General features: G+C 31.1%; 2 protein-coding genes and 5 long non-coding RNA genes across 7 annotated transcripts; 4 read left to right on the plus strand and 3 right to left on the minus strand.

Moving 5' to 3' along the window:
- The first annotated feature begins 999 nt into the window (after window positions 1–999).
- Window positions 1,000–1,998, plus strand: LOC142229795 (E3 SUMO-protein ligase ZBED1-like). Its single transcript, XM_075300377.1, has one exon. The coding sequence runs from the start codon at window positions 1,000–1,002 to the stop codon at window positions 1,996–1,998; it is 999 nt and encodes a 332-aa protein (XP_075156492.1).
- Window positions 1,999–14,615: 12,617 nt separating this feature from the next.
- Window positions 14,616–15,512, minus strand: LOC142240737 (uncharacterized). Its single transcript, XR_012723372.1, has 2 exons — window positions 14,771–15,512; window positions 14,616–14,688 (listed from the first exon to the last, which is right to left on the minus strand). It is a non-coding gene; the product is annotated as an uncharacterized LOC142240737 (long non-coding RNA).
- A 416-nt stretch (window positions 15,513–15,928) lies between these two features.
- LOC142229805 (uncharacterized) lies at window positions 15,929–17,397 on the minus strand. The gene is made up of 2 exons (XM_075300385.1): window positions 16,456–17,397; window positions 15,929–15,991 (listed from the first exon to the last, which is right to left on the minus strand). The coding sequence occupies exons 1-2, from the start codon at window positions 17,395–17,397 to the stop codon at window positions 15,929–15,931; spliced, it is 1,005 nt and encodes a 334-aa protein (XP_075156500.1).
- A 167-nt stretch (window positions 17,398–17,564) lies between these two features.
- On the minus strand, window positions 17,565–18,359 carry LOC142240744 (uncharacterized). Its single transcript, XR_012723374.1, has 2 exons — window positions 17,720–18,359; window positions 17,565–17,637 (listed from the first exon to the last, which is right to left on the minus strand). It is a non-coding gene; the product is annotated as an uncharacterized LOC142240744 (long non-coding RNA).
- Window positions 18,360–19,289: 930 nt separating this feature from the next.
- On the plus strand, window positions 19,290–20,186 carry LOC142240749 (uncharacterized). Its single transcript, XR_012723376.1, has 2 exons — window positions 19,290–20,031; window positions 20,114–20,186. It is a non-coding gene; the product is annotated as an uncharacterized LOC142240749 (long non-coding RNA).
- Window positions 20,187–22,239: 2,053 nt separating this feature from the next.
- Window positions 22,240–23,136, plus strand: LOC142240756 (uncharacterized). The gene is made up of 2 exons (XR_012723378.1): window positions 22,240–22,981; window positions 23,064–23,136. It is a non-coding gene; the product is annotated as an uncharacterized LOC142240756 (long non-coding RNA).
- A 2,846-nt stretch (window positions 23,137–25,982) lies between these two features.
- Window positions 25,983–26,704, plus strand: LOC142240763 (uncharacterized). The gene is made up of 2 exons (XR_012723380.1): window positions 25,983–26,233; window positions 26,327–26,704. It is a non-coding gene; the product is annotated as an uncharacterized LOC142240763 (long non-coding RNA).
- The last annotated feature ends 482 nt before the right edge of the window (window positions 26,705–27,186 follow it).

Raw genomic sequence — 27,186 nt, forward strand, 5'->3', positions numbered from 1 at the left:
ATATGTTAGAGAAGAGATTTTTTTTTGAGGGTGTAGGGAAGAAATAATTACGAACCGATATATACATAATTATTAATCGATATGGACCAATTCTGGCACGGTTGTTAGAGAACATATACTAACACTACGTACCAAATTTCAACCGGATCGGATGAATTTTGCTCCTCCAAGAGGCTCCGGAGGTCAAATCTGGGGATCGGTTTATATGGGGGCTATATATAATTATGCACCGATATGGATCAATTTTTGCATGTTTGTTAGAGACCATGTACCAAGTTTCAGCCAGATCGGATGAAATATGCTTCTCTTAGAGGCTCCGTAAGCCAAATCCGTTTATGTGGGGGTCCGTTTATATTAGAGTTGGGTAGTTCCGGAACGAACTAGGTCTTTGGAACTATTCCGTGGCTGGAACTAAGTGAACTGGATCCGACACCTTCACACTTTCAGCTCTACAGCTCCTTTCGTTATGTTCTCATTCCCTTTTACTAGCTCTTTATAACATCAGCTGGATTGAAGTTGCCAGATCCTAATTGATGATTCTAAGGGTAAAACAACCTAAATAAAAACGTATTAACGTAAAAACGTTGGTTATAATTGTTCTTTTTTTGATGAAACTTCATTGTTTAAAATAATATAGTGTAAAATGTTGATTTCAATGCCATTCATAACGGTGAGTAATTTTTAGAAGGATAACAATAATTAATAGTAATAAGGAGAATGATATTTTTTAAGCATTCTTGAAGTGGCGTTCAATGTATACGCCCCAATAAGATTTCCATTTATTTACGAAAGTTGTGTGGCATCTTTGTTTAGCTCAAAAAAGTATTTTCCGTTGAAATTTGACGTATCTTCAAAGAATTTGTGAAAGAGAAAACAAATGCGATATATACAGTTGTAATTAGTGAAATTCTTTCTATTATATTTATCGACGATTGACGTAAGTAAATCGATACTATTAACTGGAATAAATACTTAAATTCATTTAATTCTCAATGCAGCATGTCTTCGAGAAAAAAGCACAGTTCAATTTGGCTCCATTTCGAAGATAGTGGAGATGGTAAAGCCGTATGTAATTACTGTAAATCCAAAATAAGTATAACCAGTGGATCGAATGGAAACCTTTCACGCCATATGAAGAGAAAGCATCCCACCACGCCACTTGTACTGGAAAGGCAAAGCTTTATTACACATAATTCATCCAGCCAAAATCTTAGTGTAGCCAACAGCAATCCAACAGAAACCATTAATTTGAATGAAAATAATTTTATGTGCGAACAGCCATCTTCCAGTGCACAAGCCAGTAAAGCCCAACCAAATATAACCCAATTTATGCGAAAACCTCCAACAATTCGCAAAGTCCAGCAATTTGACGAGCAAGTCTTAAAAATGATAACAAAGGGTCATCATGCGTTCCGTATCGTTGAAGAACCAGAATTTAAAAAACTTGTTAGTCTTATATCTACATGTCCTGGATATTCTTTGCCAACTCGAAAAACACTATCAAACAATATGCTAGATAACAAATATTCGACACTAATGGAAGAGATTAAAACCAATATTCAAACTGCTTCCGCTGTGTGCCTTACAACAGACGGCTGGACATCGCTTTGCCACACTAGTTACATAGCTCTTACTGCTCACTACATTGATGAGAGTACAAAGTTGAAGTCTCATTTACTAGCTTGCTTGGAATTCAGTGACAGCCATTCATCGGCTAATATTTCAAATTTTATTAAGAGAGTTGCTGAAGATTTTGGCATTACAAAAAAAATAGCTGCCATTGTAACAGACAATGACGCTAATGTGGTCGGAGCAGTGCGTATGGGAAATTGGCGTTGGATTGGGTGCTACGCGCACTCGCTTAACTTAGTCGTTCAAACATCATTGTTGCAAATTGACGATGTCTTAAAAAAAGTAAAAAGAATTGTTGAGTTCTTCCACAAAAGCACAACTGCCTTGAAAAAGCTGTATGATGCACAACAACAAATGGGTCAATAAGCCATGAAGCTAAAACAAGATGTCATAACCAGGTGGAATTCCACTTACGAAATGCTACAACGTATTTATTTTATGAAGGATGCTGTTATTACCACCTTGTCTTTAATACGTCCTGATTTATCTTTATCTTTCCAAGATTGGGATCTCATAAAAGAGGTTATACCAATTTTAGTACCTTTTTATGAAATAACCGTTGAGATATCTGCTGAAAAAATGTCACCCTTTCAAAAGTAATGATTCTCAATAACCCCTTAGAATGCTCCATTAACAACTCTACTTCAACAAACGAGAATATAATGAGAATGATCGATGTCATAAAAGCAGAATTAAATTCCAGGTTTGGAGAGTACGAAAAAAAATGTCACCCTTTCAAAAGTAATGATTCTCAATAACCCCTTAGAATGCTCCATTAACAACTCTACTTCAACAAACGAGAATATAATGAGAATGATCGATGTCATAAAAGCAGAATTAAATTCCAGGTTTGGAGAGTACGAACGAAACTGCCTAAATGCAGATAGTTCCTTAGTGGATCCAAGATTTAAAAGACGTGCTTTTAAAACTGACATTGCTTATCAGACGGCTATAAACAATTAAGAGATAGAATCACCCGTATAAAATTACAAAATATCGATGATGGCAATGACACTATTGAATTAGAAGTTCCAAAAACAAGTTGTTCAAAAGTATGGAGTTATTATGATACCAACTTTGCAAAGGTATTACGTCCCGAAAATAATACAGCTGCTGTTATAAAGGAGTTTGACAAATATCTAAATGAAGATTGCATTGAACGCACAGCGGACCCATTATCGTGGTGGGAAGAAAGAAAAAAAGTATATCCACGAGTTTACCATCACGCTTTGAGAAGATTATGCATATCGGCAACATCGGTACTGTGTGAAAGGATATTTTCGGCGACAGGACAAATTTTAAACGAAAGGAGAACTCTTTTAAAATCTTCTAAAGTAAGCAAAGTCATCTTTTTACATAATAACTTTTAATGAAAAAAATGTACAAAAAAAATCGATATTTATAAGAAAAATGTTGATCTCTGAATTATAAATTCAATAATTTTAGTCACTGAAACTGTATTACAATAAATAAAAGCAAACTTCCAAAAAAAAATATTTAATTCGTAGCAATTTTTATTTTTTGTTTACAATTAATGAGTTAGGAACTCTTTTCTTGGGGAGCTGAAATAAATTGCCGGAAATATGTGATTTTTTGATTTTCTTCCTTGTCCGGATCCAATAGGAGCTGTGGAACTAAATGTTGGAAGTAGTTCCTTTTTAGGAGCGGATCTGAAAAGATCGATCACTTTAGTGAGCCGGGATCGCCCAACTCTAGTTTATATGCGGGCTATACGTAAAAGTGAACCGATATGGCCCATTTGCAATACCAACCGACCTACATCTTAGAGGCTCCGCAAGCCAAATCCGTTTATGTGGGGGGGTCCGTTTATATGGGGGCTATACGTAAAAGTGAACCGATATGCAAGGCCGTAGCCAGGATTTTAATTCGGTGGGGGGGGGGGGTGGGTTAGGGAGATTTCAACTTAAAAAAAAATATTCATATTATCTCATGTGTAGAAAATTTTAATTATGCATAGGTATGTATACAATATTTTTATAATATTAAATTGAACCGACGGGCTTTTTGGGCAGCAAATAAATCAATGACTTCTTCAGTCGGCACATTTATTCGGCGATGAACCGACATTAATGCCAATCCTTTGAGTCTACTCTCGTTAGTCGAATTTCTAAGATACGTCTTTAATCTCTTCCATGGCTGAATAAGGAGGTTGAATCACGATAACAAAAACAACAAATTTCAATATGTTGTTTACAATTTTAAGAAGTCAAAATCAGCTAATAAAAGAATCGTATGGCATTGGTAAAAGTGGCAATTGTTTAGTCTTTCAATTGTCCTGAAAAAATAATTCTAATCCAGAGAAAAATAAAGTTTCAAATTTAATTGCGTCACCTATGAGTTATTGTGAAGTGGATAATTCATCCGAGGAACGCCGATATCAGACCAAAGTTAATAATGGAAGTCAGTCAAATGGATATTCGCCATCTATTAACAAAAACAGCTTATGATGCAGTTTAAAAACTGATGTGCGTGGTATTTTGGGTCTGGAATATGTTATCAAGATACTCAAGTCATCTTTGAACAATTCTCCAGCTATGAATGCGCGAGTTTGTTTGAGATGCATTTGCTATGCAGTGCCATTTGGAGAGCTGCAATCACCATAAACATATGATTTTGACATCTTAAAATTTGGTCGAAATAAAAAAATTGTAATCATATGGAAAATGCAGTACTATAGTACCTTTTTCAAAACTTTTTCACCCCGGTCAGTAACGTAGTACCCCCGCGAATGATTTAGTACCTTTTGTGTAGACATTTTTGAGTCGATATCAGATTTATGGTACAATAGCTTTTACAAAATATTTTAATATTTTGAGAAAGTCTTTATCAACCTTATTTGCTAATAGTCTTTTACAAATATGGCAAAACAGACATGTTCATGTGGGAAGAAAATCTCGATTTTGTAAAAGACATAGTCAAAAACAGGATTTTATTGAACTTCAAGAATGTTTTAGTCGAAAAAAGAATGCGATTCTATATTATCGATTTTTTATTTCGGTAGAAAATATTGTCAACATTTTATTTCTATATAGAATTTTTGCAAAATTTTATTTTTATAGAAAATTTTGTCAAAATTTTATTTCAATTGAAAATTTTGTAAAAATTTTATTTCTATAGGAAATTTTGCAAATTTTTTTTTCTATAGAATTTTTTTGCAAAATTATTTCGGCATAAGCCGGCTATCATACAAAACCTTTTTTCGGAGGGTTCAAGTGTGGTTCATTGTTGGGTTTAATGAATTGCCTGAATTTATTCTGATAATTGGTTGATAGTTTTGCTGCAAATAGAGGATGCTGATAAGGAATGTCCGAAACCATCCAACCATCTTGCAGTCTGTAGGTCTTTGCCCAAATAAATATGTCAAACATTCTTTTCCTCTGTTGGTTAAACTACACTTGTAGTTTAGTCAATGTATGGTTTTAAGCTGCAACAAAAAAACAACAATGCTTAAAGATCAAAACCAACAATAACAAAACAAATCGAATGGAAAATTTTATTTCTATAGAAAATTTTTGCAAAATTTTGTCAAAATTTTATTTTCTTTAAAATTCAGTCTCTTGACAATAATATTCAAGTGAAATTTTTGTTGAAATTTAGTAACAAGTATCTTTCCTATCAAAAAATACATTTTTTGTACTTTCTTAAAAATTGTATTTTCCATCCCTGAGTAACTGGCAAAGTGACCAAAATTTTTAAAATATGCACGTTTGGAAATATCTCTTTATTGCTTCCATCGCTAAATTAGGCAGGTTCTTTTCGCAGGTTTTGCTCCATCATCCCCCCCCCCTGAATACGGCCTTGCCGATATGGTCCATTTGAAATACCATCCAACCTACATCACTACTTGTGCCAAGTTTCAAGTCGATAGCTTGTTTCGTTCGGAAGTTAGCGTGATTTCAACAGAGAACGGACGGACGGACTCAGATCGACTCAGAATTTCACCACGACCCAGAAAATATATATCTTAGGGGGTCTTAGGGCAATATTTCGATGTGTTACAAACGGAATGACAAAGTTAATTACCCCCCATCCTATGGCGGAGGGTATAAAAATAAAAATGAGAAGATAATTGAAAAGTATGTAAAATTGAGAAGAAATTTGCCATAGAAACATGTTTTTTATATTTTTTAACTGAAATTAGCAATACTGAATACTGATTACAACAAGCAGACGGTAGATAGTCTTATTGCGAACTCGATTGGTAAAAAAGGTGCAAAATTCTCTAAATTGATTGCAAAACATAAAGGACACTATCACAGCTTTTGGGCCCTGTATCCCAATATTAGGAATTAACAATAATTTTGGAATAACACTATCATTGTAGGGAAAATACAATGAGGAAAAAGGGAAACATATTTTTTGTGCGAAACGAAAACGCTCTTAGTTTTTCTGCCCGAATATATACTTTACCATATATAGTTGGAAATCGATATTTCAATGTGTTAGGAACGAAATGGTAAACTTATTATAATCCCATTACTATCACACACAGAAAGAAATTTCACGAAAATTTGTCCAATTAAAAACTAATTTTCAATTAAAAATTTTATTGATTGAACAAATTGTTTAAATGAAACTAAAATCAATCACAAAAATTAATAGCTTCAATTTATTTTTTAATTGACCTTCAATTAATTTTTAAATTGATACTATCATTTCTGTGATTGAAGACATTTAGATTAAAAAATTAATTGGGTCAATTAATTTCGTGATTGAATCAGAAAAAAATTATTTTTTTGTGTATAGTGGATTTATAGAATTTATTTCTTTTTTTTTTTTCTTTTTTTGAACATCATTTAATATATTAAACATTATTTTCATTTTGAAACAAAAAAAAATAAATTTTGGTAAGAACATAGTTGAAAGTTTATTTTATAGTGAAATCTAAAAAAAAATTCAAAATGTCAAACCCCAACAATGTACTACGGCTAACTGTTCTATACGTATCCCCGACAAATAATGATCCTAATCCTAATAGCGTTAGAGTCTCACAATACGCCTCTAGACAGCAATTTCCAAATGCTTGACCCTACACTATGCGGAAAAGAGGGACGTACCAACACTCGAATACCAAATGACAGAAAACAGGAAACTCGACAGTGCAAGAGTTCTACCAAGCCGTGTACTCGCATCTGTCACTTATCTTAAATAAATTGGGCGGTTTAGATATTGGAGGCGAAAGTCTCAATTTATTGACGCAGACGTACCGAGGTAAAGCACTCGACACTTTCATAAGAGGCCTTAACAATAACAAAACCAAACAATAACGGAGGCGACCAAATTCTTAATAATCAAAACAGACCCCGCGACGATCTGCACTAAAGCCACCAGAGCCGATGGATATTGAGAGAAGTATCCGTTTTCAACAAGTTACCTATGCCAATATGCCAACGCAACATCAGTTCTTAGGAAAAAGACAGATGAATCCACCTTCTCAGCGGAATGTTCAACCTCTTAAATTCCAACGTAACTTTCACATCGGAACCGATGATAGTTCCTACTATGGTAAAATAGATGATGAGAAGGAGGATTACTATCAGACTATAAATGAGGAACTAGATGACGTCAATTTTTTAGAATGACGAGCTATCTTATTTCGAATGTCGAACGAAGAGCGTCGAAATCCTCAAAATCATTACCGATACCGGCTCAACCAAATCTTGTAAAAAACGCAATCCCCAATAAGTTTCCTTTCTATGCAAAATCTGTGGCAGGAAACCTTCAAATAGATTCACACACGTATCTTAGTCTTTATGGCCAAAGCGATAATCTTAAATTTTTCTTAATGCCCACTCTTAAATCATTTCATGTAATTTAAGGTAAAGACATGTCGTTTCCAGACTGTCGCCACAGTCTGAAAGCATTAGACACATTCATTTACACAAGCAAAAACTGCATGGTTATTCGTGACAAAAAACAATTCAAATTAAGCAGCTCCTTAGCCAAAATTCAATTAAGCTGCAAGTCGGACAAACAAATACCACACAGAAGGAAGTTATGCAAACCTTAGTCTCCAAATTTCCCTCACTTTTCTCAGAGCAAGATGAAAAACTGACCTACACCACGAAAGTAATAGAAGAAATTCGTACATCAACCGACTCCCCAGTTTTACGAAATTCTATACCTATCCAGTTTCATTGAAGCAAGAAGTTGAGAGCCAACTTGAAATATTGTTAAATGACGGACTCATACGACCATCGAGGTCGCCATACAATTCTCCAGTATGGATCGCCAATAAGAAACCCGACTCTCGGGGAAATAAACAATTTCGAATGGTGATAGATTATAGAAAATTAAACTGTGTAACGATTTCGGACAGGTATCCCATTCCAGAAATATCGATGTATTGGCAAAATTAGGAAACAGCAAATACTTTACGGCGTTGGATAAAAAAGCGGATATCACCAATCCGTTAGAAAAACGCACCATTGATATTTAAACGTGAGATCCTTCGTGATTTCATAGGTACGACATCGATTGCACATCGATGACATAGTCATTTATAGCAAATCCGTAGCAGACCATATCAGAGATACTGAAAATGTATTTAAGACCATAGAAGATGCCAATATGAAAATCCAACTGGATAAATGTAATTTCTTCAAGGAAGAAGTGGAGTTTCTGGGATTTGTAATATCGCCGGCAGGTATTAATACCAACCCAAAAAAGTCGGGGCTATAACAAATTTCCCACAGCCCCGAACTCTGAAAGAGCTTTGATCCTTCTTAGGCTCATCCGGCTATTATCGCCGCTGCATAAGAGACTACGCCAAATTAGCGAAACCTCTTACGCTCCTTCTCAGAGGAGAAGAAGATCATATATCTAAAAGATAGTCTTCGAAAGTTATTATAGACTTAAACGAAAAGGCAATGGAGGCCTGTAACAATATAAAAAACTCTTTGGTATAAAAAAAACTCCTTGGCTTCTTCTTCTTCTGAAGTGAAAGAAAGTGCTTTCGCAGTCTCTCTGTGTTTTATATAAAAATTTAATACATTGTGCTATTTTTTCGAGTGTTGAACACTGGAAGATTAATAATTTCTGCCATAATCTACTACTACGACAGACACTATTATTCTCATGGTTCTTTTGCTTTTCTTGGTTTGATCACTATATCTCCTCGTACTGATCTTGAATATGGACATTGCATCAGAGAGATTAAAAACACAAGAGGACGAAAATTTCTCTTCTACAAAAACAATAAATGTCAACCGTGTAGATGTCGCACAATGCCTGCAGCCTTGGTATTACCGACGTTGCGGTCGTAGCGTTGTTTTGATAAATTGTTTATAAAAGCATCGGCAGTTATAATTTCAAATTGTCTGCCAAAAAATTTAATGGAATGAAAACATTTATAAAAAAGAACATTTATTACTACAAAATAGGGTTTAAATCCTATTTTCTTTACGTTTCGTCGGCAGAGAACTGAACTGGGTGACGTCGACGCAAAATGTATGATATTTGAGAGAAGTGCCGACAAAAACTGCATGCTATTAGAGAAATTTTCCTCATGACTGCCACCTACTGACTCAGTTTCGCTTCACAGTTTCGTTCTCTTTTTCTCAGCAGCATGTGGTTTCATAGACCTTATAATACATAGATGAGCCATGGGTGTCAAACTATGTTTGACAGTTCCGAAGATTAAGAATAAACGAGAAAAATAAGAGCACGCTTACAAATCCCTTTCGTTTTCCTTTTTGTAGTTTGCCAATTTTACACAAAATTAGATCGTTTATGATGCAACAGAGGATTTATAAATAAATTAATATATTAAAAGTTCATATTTGAACAAAAAATTGTGACCAAAACCGCGAAAATACGAAATTTAATTTTGAGCATTATTGCTTTTTACGAACAACACAAAAGCAAATGCGCGAAAATTAATGTTTGGGACTGACTCTTTAGGAAAAAATCAAAACGAAATGTCAGAAAATTAATTTTTGGAAGTGACACATTTTTTTTAAAGAGAATAGTGGATCATCTATGTATTATAAGGTCTATGTGTGGTTTTGCCTTGAGAGCACCATTTTATGTATGGCAAAATATGGGCACAATTTTTTTTTTGTGGTTCGTCCAAAGAAATCGGAACGTACGACGAGTAGGTCAAAATATTCAGACAAGGGAATAAAAAAAAACAGTAGAAAATATATAAAAATTACAAAGGGATATTCATAAAATATATCGAAATATCTTTTAAGAGTTGGGACAGTAAAATGAAAAAAGGAGGAAACGGTGAAAATTTAAACAGTAAAATGTCTAAAACCAAAGTTGAGGAACTAAACTATTTATTAATAAGTAGTCCAAGTGGAGTTGATGGACACTTTCAAAAATAAAAGTGGCCATTAAGTTCTAGTTTTTCCGCTCGAGTCTCTAAAAGTACAATAACATTATAACTTTTTTGGCAAATTGTATTATAACTTGGTGGAGAATGATCCAAAGCAACAATTGAAAAAGATTATTTTTTTAACAATTTGTTTTCTGTGTACGATAAATTTTAAATGCTTTTAAAATGGTTTTAGTAAAAAATAGTTCACGCCTAAATAAATTTGTTCACGTTCATCTTTTGTTAGAGTTTTTGAATTTCTTCGAAAATTTTAAACTTTTATACCAAAAACCTTTTTGTGTTACAAAATTGTTATTTTTGCAACAACAAAAATAATATTTTATCCAAAAGCTCAGCCCATTTCGTTTATATCAAGCACTGTTCTTTTCTGACTGCAAATCTTTAATAACCCATGGGTTCTATTGATGACAATAACAGCTATGTAGCCCAGTGTGCGTTGGCTTACAAACTGTATGGACTTCCGTTCGATTCTCCCTCCAGGCGAATGGTAAAATTTAAATTATAAAATTGAATAATATCTTCAACAGTGTTTGTATTACAGAAAAAGGTGCTAAGAACTAGAAAAACTTGTGGAAGTGAGAAAAATGTGAGGGAATATGCAATTAGGCGGAAAATTTTTTGTTTGTTTTTTTTTTTATAGCACAATCTTCTTTGGGAGAAAATTCTTCAAGGCATATAAAATGTTTGGGCTCAAAATGCTTCCAAACATATAATATGTTCACACAAAACAAACATAATAATGTTTCGGCAATATACAATAATATATGTGCTTCCTGCAACATATGTTTGGAACATATGTTAGAGAAGCAATTTATTTTTGAGGATCTATGAACATAAAAATTTACAATTTTACACTTTACTCATCCATTCATAACAAAAGCAAAAAACAAAAAAAATCATAAATGCATGAGCGCGGTATAACACTCTCATTAATAGCACCAAAGTCTTATACGTACATCGAAAAATAAGTTTACTATTTTTTTATGAAAAATGAACTAAACCATAGTAAGAATGCCCATGATTTGGCGCCAAAGATTTTGTTCATCTAGATAAGTTCATGATTTTCTTATAAATTCATGAACTTATTCATGTATTGCATCGTATTTTAGTTCATTATTACTATGCTGTGGGAAGAATATACTTAAACTCATTCAAAATATTCCTGCTATCCGGAAAAATGAACAATTTTTTGGGAAACCTGTATTAAGAAATTGGTTTGAAATAAACTGTTTGTCAGTATAATTTTCAGAAAAGTAGAGAAATTGAGGAATCAAAGGTACAACAAGCCTGTACACTCTTAGAAAAATATGTTTTTCATATGTTCCGATATAAACAAAATGTGTTTCGGGCACAATTTTAAAACACAATATATTTACGTGCAAACAGGTAATGTTCCTAAACTAACACTAAATGTTTGGGACATCTATGTTAATATGTTAGAATATATTATGTTTGGGGCGTGAATGTTTCATAAAAATCATATGTGTGAATGCAAACATATATAAATTTACAAACTTCGACTAAACATACATATGTTGTGATATTTTATTCAAAGCGACAGAGAGAGTATAGAGAAAGAAATAGATATGGAGAGTTGACGAAAGATATCAACATAACACAGCGAAAGAATCAAAAGAGAACAATTTCTGTGAAACCCGCTTGTATGTTGTTTCGGAAAACTGTTTTATGATAAGGCCAAAAATTTTATATGCTTAAGTCTAAATATTATTTAATTGGAATAAAAAGAATGGACATTCGGAACCAAGAGAATAGACATTTAAAAAACAAACAGCATATGTTTTCGCCTTGAGAGCAGCATTTTATGTATGTGTGGACATGTGTTTTGTTTATCATTTTGGCATTATGGGCACAATTTGTTTCTTGGTTCGTTACAAGAAATCAGGGGTCTTCATAAAAATAACGAAAGGGCACTATACTCTTTTTAGAATTGGGACAGTAAAATGAAATAAGGAGGAAATAGTAAAAAATTACACAGTAAAACGTATAAAAACAAAGTTTAGTTCTTCTTTATTAATAAGTAGTCCAAGAGGAGTTAACGGACACCTTCAAATATAAAAGCGGGCATTAAATTCGAGTTTTGCAGCTAAAACAATTTAAAAAGTTTACTTTCTTTAAAATGAATTAATTAAGAAAAATAAAAGGTGTTAAATGCCAGTAAAAAACTGTTCACGCCTAAATAAATTTATGTTTATATTATAAAATTATTTATGTATGTTTATACTCGACTCCATGTTCTTCTATTGTTATAGTTTTTGAATTCCTTCCAAATTTTAAAATTTTGTTCCAAAAACAATTTTTTGTTACAAAATTGTTATTTTTGCAATAAAAAAATAATATTTTATCCAAAAATCAGTCAATTTCGTTTATATCAAGCACTGTTACTGCCTATAAATCTTTAATAACCCACATTTCGAAGTTTCATTATAAAAATTTAATATAGTATAAATATAAATGTGTAAATTAAAACAAAAAAAAAAGTGTTCGGTCGGAGCAGGGATTGAACCCACGACCCTTTGCATGCAATGCAGACATGCTAACCACTGCTCCACGTGGCAAACAAACGTATGTTTCTGTTAAATAATGTTATGTTTGCATGGGCTCGTGGGCGCTGCAAACTATGCTATATAATTGTATCTTATAACGATAATTATCTGCTGGTGACCATAACAGCTACGTAGCCCAGTGGATAGTGTGTTGGCTTACAAACTGTATGGTCCTCGGTTCGATTCTCCGTGCAGGCGAAAGGTAAAATTTAAAAAATTTATAAAAGTGAATAATTTCTTCAACATTATTTGTATTACAGAAAAAGGTGCCAAGAACAAAAATATTTCGTGAAAGTGAAAATAACGAGTATGTTAGGGAATGAGCACAATCGTCTTTGGGAAAAATTCTTCCAAGCATATAATATTTTTGGGCTCAAAATGCTTCCAAACATATAATATGTTCACATAAAACAAACATATTAATGTTTCGGCAGTATGCAATAATATATGTGCTTCCTGCAAAATATGTTTGGAACATATGTTAAAGAAGCGATTTTTTTTTTGAGGGTGTATACAACTAAGAAATTTTTCGTACAAAACAAGGCATTTTTCTATAACCACCAGTATTTTATTTCAAAAAATTATTATAATATTACACAAAACTATGGCTTATGATACAATAAAGGAAATATTTTTATTCGTACGTTGGATGCAGATACTTGTCGGTAGTTAGTAATTGCTTCTTCAAAAGAGTAATATTCTATGTTATTAGGACTAAACTAATTAATTTAAATTTCCATGTTTTCTATCCATATGAAAGATATATGTGGCAAAGTTGCCAAATTCATTGAATTGTTGTCCAATTTCATCGATTTTGGCTAACTTTGGGCGGATTTGTCTTATAAGCATCTGAAATTGCAAAGTTATACAAAATATAAGCAAAATATTATCAAATTCTATCGTTCATATTGATTTTTAACTTACGGTTTTCAAGAGTATTTCTTAGAGCCAATAATGATATCAGCTTAGTTAACATTAAACAGTAAGAATATTCAAAAAAAATTACCATTACAAGACCAGTCTACCTGCAAGTGAAAATAATTATTTTTAATAAAAATGAAATTTTGGTTTTATTAAAAACGGACAAAATACCGTTTATAGAAAAACTTACCACATTGAAAATCCATCCAGTAGGTACATTATTGAAATCATATCCATGAACTAATGGGACGTTTTTGAAATTATTCTCACAATATATATTTGAAATAAAAAATATTATAAAATTAGACATAACTTCCAATAGCATTTAATATTTAAGGTGGATATTAAGTTCGAATTTAGAGGCTAAAATCGCAAGTCATGATAAGTTTTCTTTAATAATCCATTATAAAAAATAATCATTATAAAAAACTTGGTTTGGGCTATTCTCCATCAAGTTATATTTAAATTTGTATCGAAGACGTATAATTTTATACTTTTCTTAGTGATTTATTTTTAGTTTTAGTGGCTAAACTCGAACTTAGTACTCACCTGTAGCAATTGCAATAGCATAAAAAATATAGATTCAAAAAAATGGTTGCATCTCCAACTGTGATCCAGATGTAGAATAAATATAGATCATCCTATTACCACTCATGTTGTATATTTTTTATGTAAATCACTAATTTTAAAGCACTAATTTTAAACTATTAAGGTGAGTATTAAGTTCGAGTTTAGCCGCTAAATTTCACTGAAGTGAAAACTAAATCAGTAATAAAAGCCATAAAATTATACATATTTGTTGCAGGTTTCATTATAACTTGATGGGGAATATCCCAAAGCAAATTTTCACAAAGTTTGTATTCCTTAAAATGGATTATTGAAGAAAAGTAATCGTGAAAAAATGACGATTTTAGCGGCTAAACTCGAACTTAATACCCACCTTTAACAGAAATATACAGTTCCTTAATCTGTTATTTGTTTTTTTTTTTTTTTATCAATAAAAAGCGTTTTTGATTTCTCTAACATCACATCATTCAATTCATTTCTAAAATGTTTCGAAATAAATGTATTTTCAAACATCTATTGTTATTTTTGGGCTTTTAAGGTCAGGTATTTTAATGCGAATAAAAGATTAATTTATTCCATTTTTGTCATCCAACGTTTCGCTGGGCGATTCCAGCTTCTTCAGGGATGGTATTTTTATTGAATCTGGCAATTTTATAATATAACAATTATTATTTTTAATTTTACATTATTATATCAACTGGTTAGTAAAAGGAAATACACTTACATTTAATCTTTCGTCAGGTTATTTTCTATTGCACTTATAAAGTTTTCTTATTCGCTAACATATGATATGAGACAAACACAAAACTTTATATAATTGCTGAAAATAATCAGATTTAAAACTAAATATCACAGAGCTTTCCTATTATCTAGATCACAGTTGAATATCGACTAAACTAAAGCTATTGTATAAATTGCGTTTGTATTATCTTTATCTTCTTTTCTATTTATTGCACTATGTATTTGTTGTTGGATGCGTAAAGATTCCAATGTAAATCTTTTATTTACATTTTTCTCCCTATCTAATACTCTCACATTTGTCGTGTCAGCTGTGTGTCCCAACTCAACGCAGTGTTGCGATAGTGCTGTTGTTTTCTTATTTTTCTTTATGTCGTTTTCATGTTCGTTCATTCTCGTCCCTAAGCTACGCTTTGTGGTTCCAATATATCGTCTTTCACAAGGTTCGTCTTCTTTTCCTTTGCATGTTATTTCGTATACGACATTACTCAGCTCTCTTTTTTCTATTTTGGTTTTTGTTTGTGTAAATAACGTTGCTATGGTTCTGTTTGGTTTATAAGCAAGCTTAACGTCTCGGTTGTTTATTATCTGTTGTAGATGATTGTTGTTGGTGAGTTTTGGAACATATGGAACACTGATGAATTTTGAGTTGCCAGATGATTCGTTTATTTTCTTTTTTGGGGAATAGTGTTTTGCCTTTTCAATTAAATTGTTTATTAAATGTTGAGGGTAACCATTATTTTTCAGGATATATTTGATTTTGTTTATGTTTTTTGTGATAAATTTTTGATGGCTTATGGATAAAACTTTTGTTATTAAATTGTTTATTGTGTTAATTTTTTGACTCATTGGTTGATTTGAATGATAGTTAATTAAGCGACCTGAAGCAATAGTTTTTGTATACCAGTCCGTGATAATTTTTCCATTTTCTCGTTGTATCCTAATATCTAAATATGGTATTGATCCATTTTCTTCCCTTTCTATTGTGAATTTTAGTTTATTGTGGTAGCTGTTGAATTTTTCTAATATTCTGTCTTCATCTTTTCTTTTTATTATTGCAAAAAGGTCGTCTACGTATTTTGTTATCAATTTAATTTCTATCCCGTCGTTTTTAAGATCGTTAAGCGTAGATTCCAGGAGCGTATCAAGTACGATATCGGCGATAGTTGGGGATAAAGGATTCCCCATTGGCATTCCATATGTTTGCCTGTAATATTTGTCTCCATAAATAAAGTAATTATTATCATTTAGACAAAATTGGAGAAGTTTCAAAAATGATGATTTTGGAATTGTAGTCAAATTTTGTAAGGAATTCCACCGTGTCATTATATTCTTTATCGCTAAATGTATAGGTATGTTTGTAAATAACGATACCACGTCCAAAGATATTAAAATATCGTCGTCTTCCAGAGATATCAGTTCCAACTTGTTTTTCAATTCAATTGAGTTTTTTATATTATATTCTTCTAATATAATGCTTTGGAGAATTTTACCAACGTATTTGGATAAATTATAACAAGGTACCTCAAACGAAGAGGCTATGGGTCGTAATGGTACATTTGGTTTATGGATTTTTGGTAATCCATATAGTCTGGGTGCTGTGGCTGCGTTTGAATTAAGCATATGTTTTTCAGATTTTGATATAAAATTCATTTTGAATAAATCCATCACAATTTTATTATTTTCTCTTTGTAATTTCTGGGTGGGATCCTCTCTAATAGTTTTATATGTTGTTTTGTCCTCTAGAAGTCTTTCCATTCCCATTTTGTAATCGTTTTTGTAGATGACGACAGTTTTATTTCCTTTATCCGATTTAGTGATTATGATTTCGTTTTCATGTCGTTTTATGTGTCGTTTTGTTTCTTCAAATATGTTGATAATAAACTTTTCCTTCTGATCATTTTTATAGGTTCTTTTGTGAGTGAGAATTCTATTTGCTATCTTTGTTCTAGCTAAGTCCTTTTCCCTATCATCGGTTAGAGTTTGCACCCATTGCTCAAGATCAGCTATTAAATTTATTGTTGAAAATTTACTACCATTTATTGGTATGGCGAATTTTGGTCCCAGGGATAGTAACCATTTACTTTCATCAGAAAAAGTGATGTTTGTATTGTTGATAAACCAAGTTGGATTAATTTTCAAGTTGTATTCGTCAAGTTTCTTCTTCTTTAGGCCTTGTATCTTTGTGGAATGTGTCTGGTGTGAAAGTGATATAATATGTTTATATCTGTTATTCTGATTTTTAATGAAATCGTCATATTCCTTGTCATTGAGTGTCGCTCTCAACTGCTGTTTTTTGTTGGTGATTCCTATTTTTATGGTCTTGATGATGGAGTTCGTCTCTTTTATTTCTAGATTCAAAAGCTTACTGTGAAATTTATATTCAATTTTATGAAATTCCTGTGTTATTTGTGCAGTTTTAAAAAGTTTACTTGAAATTTTTGTTGAGTTGAGTATGTGCGTGGGAGTTATTCCTATTTTTCTGCATTGAAGTAAAAATTTTAGTCTTTCATTCTGCTTAGCAAGTTTTTTGGTCTCTCTGCAGTAACTTTTTAGCAATGAGCAAGCGTCTACTCCATATTTTAGTTTTATATGTTCAAAAAAGTTCTTCATATTGTTATATTTCTATTTTTAGCCGTTTTTTTTCCATAATTTCCTTATCGGCGGGCCCTCCGAGATATTAATTTTATTTTCTATTCGACCTTTTTAATTATTTTCAAACATCTATTGTTATTTTTGGGCTTTTAAGGTCAGGTATTTTAATGCGAATAAAAGATTAATTTATTCCATTTTTGTCATCCAACGTTTCGCTGGGCGATTCCAGCTTCTTCAGGGATGGTATTTTTATTGAATCTGGCAATTTTATAATATAACAATTATTATTTTTAATTTTACATTATTATATCAACTGGTTAGTAAAAGGAAATACACTTACATTTAATCTTTCGTCAGGTTATTTTCTATTGCACTTATAAAGTTTTCTTATTCGCTAACATATGATATGAGACAAACACAAAACTTTATATAATTGCTGAAAATAATCAGATTTAAAACTAAATATCACAGAGCTTTCCTATTATCTAGATCACAGTTGAATATCGACTAAACTAAAGCTATTGTATAAATTGCGTTTGTATTATCTTTATCTTCTTTTCTATTTATTGCACTATGTATTTGTTGTTGGATGCGTAAAGATTCCAATGTAAATCTTTTATTTACATTTTTCTCCCTATCTAATACTCTCACATTTGTCGTGTCAGCTGTGTGTCCCAACTCAACGCAGTGTTGCGATAGTGCTGTTGTTTTCTTATTTTTCTTTATGTCGTTTTCATGTTCGTTCATTCTCGTCCCTAAGCTACGCTTTGTGGTTCCAATATATCGTCTTTCACAAGGTTCGTCTTCTTTTCCTTTGCATGTTATTTCGTATACGACATTACTCAGCTCTCTTTTTTCTATTTTGGTTTTTGTTTGTGTAAATAACGTTGCTATGGTTCTGTTTGGTTTATAAGCAAGCTTAACGTCTCGGTTGTTTATTATCTGTTGTAGATGATTGTTGTTGGTGAGTTTTGGAACATATGGAACACTGTTGAATTTTGAGTTGCCAGATGATTCGTTTATTTTCTTTTTTGGGGAATAGTGTTTTGCCTTTTCAATTAAATTGTTTATTAAATGTTGAGGGTAACCATTATTTTTCAGGATATATTTGATTTTGTTTATGTTTTTTGTGATAAATTTTTGATGGCTTATGGATAAAACTTTTGTTATTAAATTGTTTATTGTGTTAATTTTTTGACTCATTGGTTGATTTGAATGATAGTTAATTAAGCGACCTGAAGCAATAGTTTTTGTATACCAGTCCGTGATAATTTTTCCATTTTCTCGTTGTATCCTAATATCTAAATATGGTATTGATCCATTTTCTTCCCTTTCTATTGTGAATTTTAGTTTATTGTGGTAGCTGTTGAATTTTTCTAATATTCTGTCTTCATCTTTTCTTTTTATTATTGCAAAAAGGTCGTCTACGTATTTTGTTATCAATTTAATTTCTATCCCGTCGTTTTTAAGATCGTTAAGCGTAGATTCCAGGAGCGTATCAAGTACGATATCGGCGATAGTTGGGGATAAAGGATTCCCCATTGGCATTCCATATGTTTGCCTGTAATATTTGTCTCCATAAATAAAGTAATTATTATCATTTAGACAAAATTGGAGAAGTTTCAAAAATGATGATTTTGGAATTGTAGTCAAATTTTGTAAGGAATTCCACCGTGTCATTATATTCTTTATCGCTAAATGTATAGGTATGTTTGTAAATAACGATACCACGTCCAAAGATATTAAAATATCGTCGTCTTAGAGAGATAACTATCATTCAAATCAACCAATGAGTCAAAAAATTAACACAATAAACAATTTAATAACAAAAGTTTTATCCATAAGCCATCAAAAATTTATCACAAAAAACATAAACAAAATCAAATATATCCTGAAAAATAATGGTTACCCTCAACATTTAATAAACAATTTAATTGAAAAGGCAAAACACTATTCCCCAAAAAAGAAAATAAACGAATCATCTGGCAACTCAAAATTCATCAGTGTTCCATATGTTCCAAAACTCACCAACAACAATCATCTACAACAGATAATAAACAACCGAGACGTTAAGCTTGCTTATAAACCAAACAGAACCATAGCAACGTTATTTACACAAACAAAAACCAAAATAGAAAAAAGAGAGCTGAGTAATGTCGTATACGAAATAACATGCAAAGGAAAAGAAGACGAACCTTGTGAAAGACGATATATTGGAACCACAAAGCGTAGCTTAGGGACGAGAATGAACGAACATGAAAACGACATAAAGAAAAATAAGAAAACAACAGCACTATCGCAACACTGCGTTGAGTTGGGACACACAGCTGACACGACAAATGTGAGAGTATTAGATAGGGAGAAAAATGTAAATAAAAGATTTACATTGGAATCTTTACGCATCCAACAACAAATACATAGTGCAATAAATAGAAAAGAAGATAAAGATAATACAAACGCAATTTATACAATAGCTTTAGTTTAGTCGATATTCAACTGTGATCTAGATAATAGGAAAGCTCTGTGATATTTAGTTTTAAATCTGATTATTTTCAGCAATTATATAAAGTTTTGTGTTTGTCTCATATCATATGTTAGCGAATAAGAAAACTTTATAAGTGCAATAGAAAATAACCTGACGAAAGATTAAATGTAAGTGTATTTCCTTTTACTAACCAGTTGATATAATAATGTAAAATTAAAAATAATAATTGTTATATTATAAAATTGCCAGATTCAATAAAAATACCATCCCTGAAGAAGCTGGAATCGCCCAGCGAAACGTTGGATGACAAAAATGGAATAAATTAATCTTTTATTCGCATTAAAATACCTGACCTTAAAAGCCCAAAAATAACAATAGATGTTTGAAAATAATTAAAAAGGTCGAATCGAAAATAAAATTAATATCTCGGAGGGCCCGCCGATAAGGAAATTATGGAAAAAAAAACGGCTAAAAATAGAAATATAACAATATGAAGAACTTTTTTGAACATATAAAACTAAAATATGGAGTAGACGCTTGCTCATTGCTAAAACGTTACTGCAGAGAGACCAAAAAACTTGCTAAGCAGAATGAAAGACTAAAATTTTTACTTCAATGCAGAAAAATAGGAATAACTCCCACGCACATACTCAACTCAACAAAAATTTCAAGTAAACTTTTTAAAACTGCACAAATAACACAGGAATTTCATAAAATTGAATATAAATTTCACAGTAAGCTTTTGAATCTAGAAATGAAAGAGACGAACTCCATCATCAAGACCATAAAAATAGGAATCACCAACAAAAAACAACAGTTGAGAGCGACACTCAATGACAAGGAATATGACGATTTCATTAAAAATCAGAATAACAGATATAAACATATTATATCACTTTCACACCAGACACATTCCACAAAGATACAAGGCCTAAAGAAGAAGAAACTTGACGAATACAACTTGAAAATTAATCCAACTTGGTTTATCAACAATACAAACATCACTTTTTCTGATGAAAGTAAATGGTTACTATCCCTGGGACCAAAATTCGCCATACCAATAAATGGTAGTAAATTTTCAACAATAAATTTAATAGCTGATCTTGAGCAATGGGTGCAAACTCTAACCGATGATAGGGAAAAGGACTTAGCTAGAACAAAGATAGCAAATAGAATTCTCACTCACAAAAGAACCTATAAAAATGATCAGAAGGAAAAGTTTATTATCAACATATTTGAAGAAACAAAACGACACATAAAACGACATGAAAACGAAATCATAATCACTAAATCGGATAAAGGAAATAAAACTGTCGTCATCTACAAAAACGATTACAAAATGGGAATGGAAAGACTTCTAGAGGACAAAACAACATATAAAACTATTAGAGAGGATCCCACCCAGAAATTACAAAGAGAAAATAATAAAATTGTGATGGATTTATTCAAAATGAATTTTATATCAAAATCTGAAAAACATATGCTTAATTCAAACGCAGCCACAGCACCCAGACTATATGGATTACCAAAAATCCATAAACCAAATGTACCATTACGACCCATAGCCTCTTCGTTTGAGGTACCTTGTTATAATTTATCCAAATACGTTGGTAAAATTCTCCAAAGCATTATATTAGAAGAATATAATATAAAAAACTCAATTGAATTGAAAAACAAGTTGGAACTGATATCTCTGGAAGACGACGATATTTTAATATCTTTGGACGTGGTATCGTTATTTACAAACATACCTATACATTTAGCGATAAAGAATATAATGACACGGTGGAATTCCTTACAAAATTTGACTACAATTCCAAAATCATCATTTTTGAAACTTCTCCAATTTTGTCTAAATGATAATAATTACTTTATTTATGGAGACAAATATTACAGGCAAACATATGGAATGTCAATGGGGAATCCTTTATCCCCAACTATCGCCGATATCGTACTTGATACGCTCCTGGAATCTACGCTTAACGATCTTAAAAACGACGGGATAGAAATTAAATTGATAACAAAATACGTAGACGACCTTTTTGCAATAATAAAAAGAAAAGATGAAGACAGAATATTAGAAAAATCCAACAGCTACCACAATAAACTAAAATTCACAATAGAAAGGGAAGAAAATGGATCAATACCATATTTAGATATTAGGATACAACGAGAAAATGGAAAAATTATCACGGACTGGTATACAAAAACTATTGCTTCAGGTCGCTTAATTAACTATCATTCAAATCAACCAATGAGTCAAAAAATTAACACAATAAACAATTTAATAACAAAAGTTTTATCCATAAGCCATCAAAAATTTATCACAAAAAACATAAACAAAATCAAATATATCCTGAAAAATAATGGTTACCCTCAACATTTAATAAACAATTTAATTGAAAAGGCAAAACACTATTCCCCAAAAAAGAAAATAAACGAATCATCTGGCAACTCAAAATTCATCAGTGTTCCATATGTTCCAAAACTCACCAACAACAATCATCTACAACAGATAATAAACAACCGAGACGTTAAGCTTGCTTATAAACCAAACAGAACCATAGCAACGTTATTTACACAAACAAAAACCAAAATAGAAAAAAGAGAGCTGAGTAATGTCGTATACGAAATAACATGCAAAGGAAAAGAAGACGAACCTTGTGAAAGACGATATATTGGAACCACAAAGCGTAGCTTAGGGACGAGAATGAACGAACATGAAAACGACATAAAGAAAAATAAGAAAACAACAGCACTATCGCAACACTGCGTTGAGTTGGGACACACAGCTGACACGACAAATGTGAGAGTATTAGATAGGGAGAAAAATGTAAATAAAAGATTTACATTGGAATCTTTACGCATCCAACAACAAATACATAGTGCAATAAATAGAAAAGAAGATAAAGATAATACAAACGCAATTTATACAATAGCTTTAGTTTAGTCGATATTCAACTGTGATCTAGATAATAGGAAAGCTCTGTGATATTTAGTTTTAAATCTGATTATTTTCAGCAATTATATAAAGTTTTGTGTTTGTCTCATATCATATGTTAGCGAATAAGAAAACTTTATAAGTGCAATAGAAAATAACCTGACGAAAGATTAAATGTAAGTGTATTTCCTTTTACTAACCAGTTGATATAATAATGTAAAATTAAAAATAATAATTGTTATATTATAAAATTGCCAGATTCAATAAAAATACCATCCCTGAAGAAGCTGGAATCGCCCAGCGAAACGTTGGATGACAAAAATGGAATAAATTAATCTTTTATTCGCATTAAAATACCTGACCTTAAAAGCCCAAAAATAACAATAGATGTTTGAAAATAATTAAAAAGGTCGAATCGAAAATAAAAATAAATGTATTTTCATTAATAAACACCAATACCACTCGTACAATTTTGCAAAATTAAATCCACACGTGCACTTCATAAATGCATCAACAGAACTGAAAGCAGCAATAAAACTCAAAGACACAAATAGTCTTAAAGGATACACACACGATCCCTTTCAGATCTCGCTACTGCAAGAAAACAACTTTCACCACAAAAGATATCAACAACACACAAGGAACATTCCATTGTCTCTAGAATCAAAACAACCAACAACAGCATAAATGACGCAATAACAAACACAAACAATCATACGAGATATACACAAAATGATGCAATGATTTCATTACTCTCTTCTCACTTCATTTTCCAGTAGCACACCCAGAAAAAAGTGACCCCTTCCTTAAGTTAAAATGAGCTCATTGTGAAGAAAGTTGAACTTCGTATAGCGCCAAAGACATTTTTATTTGCTTGAATGATGTGATTTTCGTAGAAATTAGGTAGAATGCATTCCATATATTAGTTCACATTTTCCTACATTTATGTACCACTATACTACAGAATGAAAAAATTTAACTGAATTGAATTCATATATGGAATGACTTTATTGAACTTTTTTCATTCATTTGGACAAATATTACATATTTGTGGTAAACCTTTTACATCAAATTTAGATCTGCTTACCTTCGTTTTTAAATACAATTTTATGTATTTATATAAGCAATTTTTTCTTCAATAAAAGACATATTTTATTAATATATTAAATACATTTATTTAGAATCACAGCATCGACTGACCTTGAAATATTAAAACACTTTTTTTCTTCTTCTAGTACTTTTCACTTTGAATAGTTTGCTGCCTAGCAATTTTGTCCACCTTTTACAATTTCAATACCTACACTCAAAAAAAAGTGAACTCTCTATTTCACTAAAGCCTATTTAACTTTATTTTAGTTCATGGAATTATTATGATTGGAGAAAGTTTCATTTACTCTAATAATTTTTTGCGTACGTTAGTTAAATGAACTAAAAAACGGGGAAAAATTATACTCAAATTAAGCAAAAAGATTTACTAAATTCACGCTTCCCACAAAATAGTTCATTATTTCTTTAAATTTGTAAATTTTACCAAAAATGAGTTCATAATGAACTTCGTATGTCACTAAAGACATTCTTGCATTTTTTAACTCCAAGTTTTTCCTTCAAACTACAAAATTTTCTTTGACAAGTGAAAGAAATTAATTACACCTAATAAATTTTCTTGCATTTGTCGAAAAATATTTACTTATTTTTGTGACATCGGCGACATGTCAGCGTTTGTAATACTGTTTAGTTAAAATTTTATAAAAATATTCAAAATTTTCTAAAATTAACCCAAATTTTTCTTCCCGGTGGGTTCACTGTTTTTTCAGTGTACAAATATAAACAAACAATCCAAAACCAAATTTTTCACAAAAGGTTAGCGTCACTGAATATTACCTGATAATTGAAGATTCCAAAATGAAGTCGAATGAAGGGGTTGTTATTCTGCTGGTGGTTTCTTTTTTTATAAAAAAAACGAACATTTTTCTCACTAATTTAAAATAACAAATATTTTATATATTTTATTTGTTTTATAATATTATTTTACTATATTATTTTTTAACAATCTCTCCGTATACCATAACAACGCGATTCCAACTAAAAAAACAACCCACGCGCAAACACATCGATTACATCGATGGAAGGTATCGATTACAGGTAGATAAAAGAAATGTAGGAAATTTACCTATATTCTAACAAGTGTGAACTAAAATATTTTTCTATGCCAAGTGTTATTCATATGTATGGTAAGCTTTCTATAATAAAGGAAGTCAGAATTATCATTTTACAAGAAATCTTACTAAATTTGAGGAAATTTGGTTTTAGTTCGAGTTTTGTTTATTTTTACGAATGCTTTGTTATCAGTGAATAAAATTTTCTTTTCCCGTAGTAAATTCTTATACCCAGCGAAGAAAATAGTATTAGTAAAATGCCATGCTTTATTCTAGTTAATGAACTATTCCTAACTGCTTTCAGTTTAGGGTTTTTTTACTGAAACAAGTAAATTTTATTATTTCACAGAAAAATTTAACTGAATGGAAATAAAATGGCTAAACTAAATTGATGAACATTTTTTCCTTTAGTTTCGAAGACACTTTTTTCTGGGTGCACGTTTATTGATTACATGAAATTCTATCTAACATATAAGTTAAGGTAAAATATATACCAAATTTATGAGGAATCTATAAAAAAATGATATACACCCGTCAAGGATTATATTAACAACTTTTTATTCTACTTTATCTAAAATTTTCAATATGAGGAAAAACACTCCAACTTATAATAAAAAGGAAATAATCTGTAGGTACACACAAAAAATTATCACCAACATTTTTTCAATTAAACACTTAATTGAATTTGGAAACGGATTCAATTAATATGTTAATTGATTCAATTAATTATTTAATCAAATCCGAATAAAAACCAATTAAAAAAATGATTGATATTTGTTACGTTTCCAATTAAAATATTAATTGATTCAATCAATTTGTTAATCAATTTTGAAAAAATGTTCAATTACAAACGTGATTCAAATTTTTTCCGTTTCCAATTATACATGTGATTGATCCAATCACCTTTGTGATTGAAATTGAATAATTTTGAGCAATGGAAAGAGCGAAAAGAGAACAGGAGAATTTATTCAACAATGTATGATGGAGAGATCAGTCTGTGGAAGTAACTCGTAACGAACGGTTGGGTTTTTGTTTATCGCGTAAATTGAAAAACATGATTGGCGACATTCTGTCTGCTGTATTCAAAATGTGTGCATAAATATTTTGAACGCAACAACAAATCATAGCAAAGGGTTGAAATAAATAAAGTGTGCAACAACAAACGACCACGTGGTAAAGGGTTGAAAAAAATATATGAGAGAACGCATTTGAAATTACCTGTGTTTGTGTTTTGTGGTTGTAAAAATGGAAAACAATCTACGTTTATTGAAGGTAAGAAATTGTGAAATGTGAATACCGTTTTCCATTGAAGCCTGTTTACATTAAACGGACTAAAATAATATATTTTTTATTCATTTCTTTTAGTGACCAATTTTATTTCGTGAAATTGTCCAATCAATCCCATCAACTCCATCATTTTATCAAATATATAAGAATATGTTTGCAATAAAAAAGTGAGTACCGTATTGATCTTTTAAAATTATATTTTTTTTCACTCCTAGTTTTCTTAAAACCAAGAGCGGTATGGGTTTGTTGTAAGATTCACCTTGAAGTTGCGAAGTGGCGTTGGCATTAAATTTCATTTTTGTTTTACCTGCCTTTTTCAGTTTGAACCCAAGTAGAGAGCAATATATCTGATATATAAACTAATGCGCTGAATTATGTAATGGTAAAAAAGTTCTTTCTTTTGGATTTAAAAATATGAAAAATATCCGAAAATAATAAAAATATGTATTTTCCATTTATATTTTTTTCTATTTCCAGAATTTGCAAAGAATCATCAATATAATACCAAATATTACATTGCTTTCCCATTATTTTTGTCTTTGATTGGTTCAAATTTTAATAGACGATTTCAATGTGTGGAAATTTTGGAAAGGAATTGTTAGTAAAATTAAATTACCGAGCTCCTTAATACACATTTTTATGCTAAAAGACTACAACTGCAAAAGAAGATTAATCTACAACCTGGAACTAAGAATTGAACTTGATATTCTATGCAGGTAATGTTTAACAAATTAACTTTTAATTGAACAAAATTAAAATCGAATTATTCTGTTTACTTTCAGAAAAACTAATTTAGCTTACAGGCTGCTGATTTATTGGAAATCTAGGCGCATCTACATATTAGAAAGAACATGCTAACATGGTTATTATTATAAGGAAGATAATGATTTATATAATTTATTTTTTTACCCTATAGTTGTTATTGATAGTAATTGTAT

This window comes from Haematobia irritans, chromosome 1 (genome assembly GCF_050003625.1).
Source record: "Haematobia irritans isolate KBUSLIRL chromosome 1, ASM5000362v1, whole genome shotgun sequence".
In the NCBI taxonomy this organism is placed as follows: Eukaryota; Metazoa; Arthropoda; class Insecta; order Diptera; family Muscidae; genus Haematobia; species Haematobia irritans.